The sequence below is a fragment of the Periplaneta americana genome, chromosome 14, assembly GCF_040183065.1.
Source record: "Periplaneta americana isolate PAMFEO1 chromosome 14, P.americana_PAMFEO1_priV1, whole genome shotgun sequence".
In the NCBI taxonomy this organism is placed as follows: Eukaryota; Metazoa; Arthropoda; class Insecta; order Blattodea; family Blattidae; genus Periplaneta; species Periplaneta americana.
Window position 1 is genome coordinate 154,972,568 of NC_091130.1, and position 8,530 is coordinate 154,981,097.

The following is an 8,530-nucleotide window of genomic DNA, read 5'->3' on the forward strand; positions in this document are numbered from 1 at the left end:
AAATGTAATTTGAATTCTATACACTTGTACACGTATATTAAAACGTGCATGTAATACATACCCCTATTAATATAATAATAATAATAATAATAATAATAATAACAATAATAATAATAATAATAATAATAATAATAATAATAATACAGTACAGCATGATTTTGACGCTTTATAACAATGTATATTTTTATACACAACCAAGTAGCCAAAATTTTACACATCCAAAGGCCAGTCCTCTAGGATAATCTCATTTCAATCCTCCGGCAATATTAACTTACAAGTTTCATTCAGAAGCAGCACTAGAATCCAACATCGAGGCATAAGTGGCAATTGTCATTAAATAAAAGAATATAACAAGCCACAATAGTAAATGCTGGAACTTCTTTAAGGGAGTAGGTACAGCTTAACACCTTCAAAAAAATTTTTTCTTCAAAATATATTTTAAAATATGCACTAAATATCTGTAGTGCTCGGGAAAAGTGGCACAAGTCAAAAATGTTAATTTTATAGGAGAATGAAAAAAAAACTGTCTTCACACTAGTTTATGTCGATTTGATTTTCTTCTCTATGACTTACTTTTATGGGAGAAATATTCACGTCTCTTTTCCCAAGCGAGCAGATGTTCCGTAAGTTGTCAATAAGTTAATAAAAAATGTTTGTGGAAACTGACTTATGCCACTTTTCCCAATCCATTTTGGTGCAAAGTTTATTTTAATATCTGCATTAGTTTTAAAGTTATGAATTTAAATGAAAGACTTTGCACTTCGCTGTGCAGCTATCAGTGGAGAACGGTACGCTCGTTTTCCGGAAACTACATTTTCCAAGTCCATTTTCCTCTTTATTCTGAAACTACTGAACAGAATTGTATAATTTTTTGTGCATGTTAACACATACATAATCTACAAAACTGACCATAATCATGCTCCTCAATTAAATATTTTTCCTAGAAAAAAATAATGTATGGGTTAAAATATCTTGAAAATCTGTTACATAATTTAAAATATAAATTAAAAATATTATCCATATAGTTAGAAATCTGATTGTGATCAATTCTGTAGAGCTATCTTTAAGCTTCCAAAAAAAAATAATAATAATAAAAATTGGATGAGTTAAGAGGGAAACGCTCGATTCCGACATAACGAGTAGCTGCCATTTTGAGTAATTAAATAAATAATTAATTTAATTGCACGCTAAAATTAAAAAAAACAGTCAATGTATTAAAAAGTGGTAGGTTTTTAAGTATATTAATTTGTATAAGCCATATGAACCAAGAAAGAAATTTTGAATATGGTCAGTGCGTTAAAGCTGTACCTACCCTCTTTAAAAAAAATTATAAATCTACCTACAAAATATAAAAGTTTATCCAAAAGAAACACGAGTATGTCAAACTCCATTTGAGGAAAATAATGTCAAAAATTATTAGTGAAAAGAGTGGTCTCTCCTGTCTTCATTATAAAGTTCTGAAGAAAATTAGACTCCGGAGAGGCAATTAAAAAAACTATAAGCCAACAAACATGTCACGATATACGGAAGTTTCTAGCAGCGTCAATAAGATTGAAGTGTAAATTCAGATTGTCATAACCTACTGCTGGCCCATACTTTTTTTTTTCTCCACCTAAAGCTGGAACGACGCATTGGTCAGCTGAGATCAGTATGACCTAGGGCCCTACTTCACGAAAATAGAAATTATAAATGTACAAATTTACAGGAAGTAGATTCTTTACCTACAAATTACAGTAAAATTTGGTTCACAAAACATTGGAAAATATTTCTATAATTGTAACAATGATTAAATGAAATTATTGTAGACCATGAATGACATATTATATTAGGCTTTGGTTTACGTAAAGTAGGTCATGCATTTTCCAAGAGTAATTTTTGAAGTTAACATCAATAACACAATTAATAACCATGAATGCAAAACATAATGGAATGTAAATAATAATTATATTAAAACTACGACTAAATATTATAATAAAATATAATATGCCTAGTAATAAGGTTAGCCATAGATTTTATGTTTTTTTATTGGTCAGCAAACTGCCATAAAGATCATTGTTGAATAATGTCAGAACTCATGATGACGTTGGCTGTAAAGGCTCCTCTAATTAAATTTATTTTTAAATTAATATTTTTTTTTTTGTAAGTCATTTATACAACTCATATTCTTCAAGCCTACGAGTGTATTACGTAATGTATCTTTTAGTCTGACACAAATCATCTATCAGTGCAGCTGATATTAGTGAAGAATAATAAATGTAATACCTATGCCAATGAGTAGCAGTTCAAGTTTCTCATGACTCATCCTAAATATCTGATCAAACTACACTAAACTTTAAAATTGAACGTTAATTCTTTTTCGAAATATTCTTCTAAGACGATTATGTTGAAAAATCTCCGTTTCTTCATCACCACACACCATAGTCCACTTTAGTATTTACAATAATACATAATTTTTATTTCATCTGTTTACCCAAATGAAGAGTAGAGTAAGAATTTGTTACAAAATCTGTAAGATTGCAAACAAATGACAATAATTGGATTTGTAGCATCATGACCAGCAATTTCTTATTTTCTAATTCACTTACAAATTTACAAGAGTGTCTTTGTGAAAGAAAAAAAAATGTGTAAATTTGTAACTTTTTTTCTCCTGTAATTTGTAATTTGTACTTTCGTCAAATAGGGCCCAGGCGTCTTCCTAAGACAATTCCAGACTCACAAAACGAATAAACGTGCTTGCTTGACAGGTTCTGAACCCAAGACCGTGGCTTCCCTTCATCGTTCAACATGTATCTTTGCTGTTGCCTACAGAGGGATCGGTTTTATTATTATTATTATTATTATTATTATTATTATTATTAATATTATTATCATTATTACTAAACTGGCTACAGGTTGACACGCTACTCACTGGGCTCATGGCGTTGGATACGCAGAAGCACTTGCTACAGATAGCTCACACACCTAAACAATACTGGTGCACTTCTGAGGCCTGACAACTCCCTTTCTCTCGCACGCCCCACCATACCCAGCCCCACGGCTAGGCCGCTTCACATTTCAACATCGCAGAGAGCATTGTTAAAAATGAATAAATGCGTCCTTCTCAATTAATACTCCAAAATCCAAGCCTTCTTCAAGATAAACGCGATGAGTTCACAACCTACTATGTGTCATCGTAAAAAATTATACATGATACAATTTTAGTTAAAAATATATACCTACTTCAAGAAACTGAGGTATTAATTCCTGGCTTATGAAAAACATGGCTCTATCAAGGTCTGAGGCAAGTGGCCCACCTATCAGCGTCGAGTAATCAGGAATCTGGTTCAATCAGGAGCGGAGGCTGGATGGCCAACCTGTCAGCATCGAATCTAATGCCACCCAGGCCACCTGTCGGACTTTGACAATCACCGCCTATACAGGGTGTTAAAAAAGTATCCAATATTTTAGGAGGTGATAGCATGCATCAAAACAAGAAAAAAAAAAGTCTAATAAACATGGGTCCTACAACACATACTTTCTGAGATCTGAACACTTGTTCGTAGGAGGTGCTCAATGTGACGTCCATTTATGGCAATGCATTTTTGTGCCCTACAATACAGCAGGCTACCAGTTAATCATACCGTAGTTGACACCCCTGGCATGGAATACTGATACGTCGCAAGGAATACTGAAAAGAAAAGTTCGGTTGCGGATATGAGCGGAGTTCATCAGAGATGGTGTTGTGAATTTTCGTAATCAGCATGTGTGGGCTGATGAAAATTCCCATGCAGTTGAAGAAACAAGGCATCAGCACCGATTCTCAATCAACGTATGGCAGGCGTTCTTGGCGATAGATAAGGGTCATACGTGCTACCACAGAGATTAACTGGGGTTCGTTATCAGGACTTTCTTATTAACGTATTGCCTACCTCGTTGGAGTATGTGCCATGCCAGCAAAGACTACAGATGTGGTTCATGCATGATGGCACACCAGCATATTTTCTCCGCAATGAGCGTGAACACCTGACGCTGACATTTCAGGACCGCTGGATTGGTCGGGGAGGCCCCACCTTGACCTGCTTGTTCCCCAAATCTAAATCCCCTAGACTTTTGGTTATCAAGAACAACCAGGTCCATTTCAAAGAGTGCGTGATTCCTTACGCCGAAGGGCAGAGGAATGCATTGCCATGAATGGAGCATCTCCTATGAACAAGTGTTCAGATCTCAGAAAGTATGTGTTGTAGGACCCATATTTATTAGACTTTTTTTTCTTATTTTGATGCATACTAGTACCTCCTAAAATATTGAATACTTTCTTTAACTCCCTGTATAGGGTGCGCAATGGACCAAGCGTTCCTAAGTGGCAGTCCTCCTAAAGTCACAAGGAGTTAACGGTATTTACTACATAATTTCTCCCCTTTTCTAAAAAAATACCGAAGCGAAAAGTCGAGGGAAGGTGAAAGTATGTGATGACTACAAAATATCGGGAATAAACAGGTCAGAAATGACGTTTTCAGGGTTTTTCGCCCATGAAATTTCACCTACTGGATTTTACGCCCACTATTTTTTTTTGTCCCTGGAAGTCTTGCCCACGATTTCTCGCCCATAAAAAAAATTCGTATTCCGAATATATGTACAGAGATCATTTCGAGCAGAATTTTTTTTTTTCCGTCCATGACAAGCTGTGTGCACATTTTCACGTTTTCACGGCTACCTGGTTACTTCCTTGCGCAAAATTGGCAAAGCGTACTTTAATTAGTGTTGAAATGGCTAAATTAAAAAGTAATGGATACCAGAATCACCGTCACTGCAAGAGGCAAAGACATGCTTGAACACAATGGACACCAGTACTACTACCATGGTTCGAATCATAGAAAAAACCCGCAAATACTGGCGTTACACGAAACGTGAGATATGTAACGGGTCGTGTATTATGAACTTTGATATGTAAATGGTAATGGGTGAAATGGCCACACAGAAAAGAAAACTGCTAATCTAAATAACATCGACTAATTAGTGGACTAATTTAGATGAAGTGTGAAGCTGAAAAGCTTCCTGTGTCAATATAAAAACGGCCTGCTATTTCTTGAAGGATCACAGAAACTGTTTGTTGCAGTAGGCTATGTCTTGAAGATGTTTGAAACAACAAAAATTTTATTCGGGCAGCCGAAAATAATTTGTTTGCCACATTGTAGGCCTAACATAAGAGGCGGAAATTACGAGAGGAAAATAAAATTATTCCTAAAAACATATCCTAAAAATCTTGGTTGACGGAAGGGAAATTACGCTAGTAAATGCGGTAATGACATAGACTACAATCGGTATACCGGTTCTAAAGCAGTAAAACATGTTTTTTTGTTTGTTTATGTGTTATTCCTGTCCGTCACGGTCTAAATATAACATACGACACCACTTTAATATTAACAAATTTGGTCCACAATTCATTTTGAGCTGGACAGCCTTGCTTTATAATGTACGCCAGCGATTGCTTGAAATTATCTGGCCTCGCGGAGTAATGTATGGAGAATTAATTGGGTACTCTAATGAACAAGGTGCAGACATTGCCAAACAATTGAGAATGTTTCAGTATTTATACCTTATCAGAGAACTCTGAGAAATCTGCACATTATTATGTAAGCAAATAAAAGCCCAAGACAAGGTTCAGGTCTAGACAGTGCGCGATTCTACTTTTCAGGGAAGCTATAAATAATAATGGAACCGTCTCCAATATGACAGAGGGAGACGAAGAATAGAAACTTGGTGTTATCGTTTGTGATCAATATTAATGTAGTCCCAGGTTCGATTCCTGAAAAAGAAGTGAATGTTTATTTCGTTATTTTGGATGCATATTCCTTGATTTATATTGTTCTAAGCGATCGTCTTGAACCATGCTTAGCACATGTTGCTTGTACTGTACATGTCCGGAAACAACCGGACTGATTGCTTAAAGAAGAAGCAGAAAGACTGCACACGCATCATACCAAAGGAAAGAAAATAAAGAAACAGAAAGAATGAAAAAAGAAATAGGAAAAGAAAAACGAAAGAAAGAATGAAAAAAGAAATAATAAAATACAGAAACAGAAAGAATGAAAAAAGAAATAAGAAAAGAAAAACGAAAGAAAGAATGAAAAAAGAAATAGGAAAAGAAAAACGAAAGAAAAAATGAAAAAAGAAATAATAAAATAAAGAAACAGAAAGAATGAAAAAAGAAATAAGAAAAGAAAAACGAAAGAAATGATGAAAAAAGAAATAGGAAAAGAAAAACGAAAGAAAGAATGAAAAAAGAAATAATAAAATAAAGAAACAGAAAGAATGAAAAAAGAAATAAGAAAAGAAAAACGAAAGAAATAGGAAAAAAACGAAAGAAAGAATGAAAAAAGAATAATAAAATAAAGAAACAGAAAGAATGAAAAAAGAAATAAGAAAAGAAAAACGAAAGAAATGAAAAAAGAAATAGGAAAAGAAAAACGAAAGAATGAAAAAAGAAACAATAAAATAAAGAAACAGAAAGAATGAAAAAACAAATAAGGAAAGAAAAACGAAAGAAATAATGAAAAAAGAAATAGGAAAAGAAAAACGAAAGAATGAAAAAAGAAATAATAAAATAAACAAACAGAAAGAATGAAAAAAGAAATAAGAAAGAAAAATGAAAGAAAGAATGAAAAAAGAAATAATAAAATAAAGAAACAGAAAGAATGAAAAAAGAAATAAAAAAAGAAAAACGAAAGAAATGATGAAAAAAGAAATAGGAAAAGAAAAACGAAAGAAAGAATGAAAAAAGAAATAATAAAATAAAGAAACAGAAAGGATGAAAAAAGAAATAAGAAAAGAAAAACGAAATAAATAATAAAAAAAGAAATAGGAAAAGAAAAACTAAAGGAAAAAAGAAATAATAAAATAAAGAAACAGAAAGAATGAAAAAATAAATAAGAAAAGAAAAACGAAAGAAATGAAAAAAGAAATAGGAAAAAAAACGAAAGAATGAAAAAAGAAACAATAAAATAAAGAAACAGAAAGAATGAAAAAAGAAATAAGGAAAGAAAAATGAAAGAAAGAATGAAAAATGAAATAAGAAAACAAAAACGAAAGAAAAAATGAAAAAGAAATAATTAATAAAAGAAAAAAAAAATAAAGTAAGGAAAGAAAAAAGAAAAAAAAGGAAGAAAATAACAAAAAAGTGAAGAAATGTAGTGCGTAGATATTATTATGTAATGAATTTCTCACAACTTTATATAAAGGGGCTATAAGATGGAATCCTGCTGGTTTGAGTCCTCGTGGAAGAAGAATTTCCTCGTGAAAGTTCGGCCAGCGTATGCAGCTGATGTCCATCATCGTGATGGGTTTGGGGAGCTACAATGATTTCGTAAGTCAGTTACTGGATCATCGTGCTGAGCACACGTTATTCTCATATTGGGTGGATGATAGTTCACCTCTGCTGAAGCAGACATGAGGCTAGCAGCTGGCTGGTCGGCTTGGTCCTTCATGAGCTATCGCACCACGCATTATTATTATTATTATTATTATTATTATTATTATTATTATAGTTATTATATTATTATCATTATTATTATAGTTATTATATTATTAAGGTGTTATTATTATTATCATTATTATAGTTATTATATTATTATCATTAGTATAGTTATTATTATATTATTAAGATATTATTAGTATTATTATTATTATTATTATTATTATTATTATTATTATTATTATTACTTTTATCTTGTGCACTTTATCTCGTGCTGAACTGTTATTGGTCCCAGGCTGTTGTACAGCACAATAAATATTAGTAAATAAATAAATAAATTATTATTGTGATATTTTTATTATTTTTTTTATTTTATTTTAATTTTTTTATCTTGTCCACTTTATTTTGTTCTGAACTGTTATTGGTCCCAGGCTGTTGTACAGCACAATAAATATTAGTAAACAAATAAATAAATTATCATTATTATTATTATTATTATTATTATTATTATTAGTATAGATTATTATTATATGTGCAATGTAATCATTTGTATTATTGCTTTCTATGTGCTAATACTGATACCGAATGACTATTAATCCTTGGTCGACTCACGCATGGCAAATGGAATTCAATTAAGAAATGATTAATTCTAATGTCACCTGAGGTATAATGAGGCCGTGAGGCAATGTGTCATTGCGCAAAAGAATCTATCAATGAGGGTTACAGTATTTGCCCTTGGCTATTTTAAGTCTAATTGCAAAAAATACCTCCCTTCTCTATCTCCCCCACTCCTCAACGTTCCTGTTTCCACCCCCTCCTTACGTACAGTGCAGTCTACCGATAAAAAATGTAATGTAATCAAGTTCAAGCAATTTCCCTTCACACTTGAAAACACAATTTCATCATCGGGTAAGCTTAGGACTACAGCAATATGCTGGCGGTTTAAATTCCTTGATTTTTATCATATAAAGAACATGGAGTGTTGTAATGTACTCGTAATTGTGGCACCGTATGCATAATTGTGAGGTCCACATTACACGAATCTAATTGCTGACAGGAAATATACAATATAAATTATAG

At 32.3% G+C, this 8,530-nt stretch overlaps 1 protein-coding gene across 1 annotated transcript in view; it reads right to left on the minus strand.

Annotated features, from left to right (window-relative positions):
* The window catches only part of LOC138713891 (uncharacterized), a 145,082-nt gene extending 142,071 nt beyond the window's left edge, over positions 1-3,011 (minus strand). Inside the window, exon 1 of the mRNA XM_069846398.1 lies at positions 2,909-3,011. Within this exon, the coding sequence (XP_069702499.1) occupies positions 2,909-2,917 (9 nt within the window). The 5' untranslated portion in view covers positions 2,918-3,011. The remainder of the gene's footprint in view (positions 1-2,908) is intronic.
* Between the last annotated feature and the right edge of the window lie 5,519 nt (positions 3,012-8,530).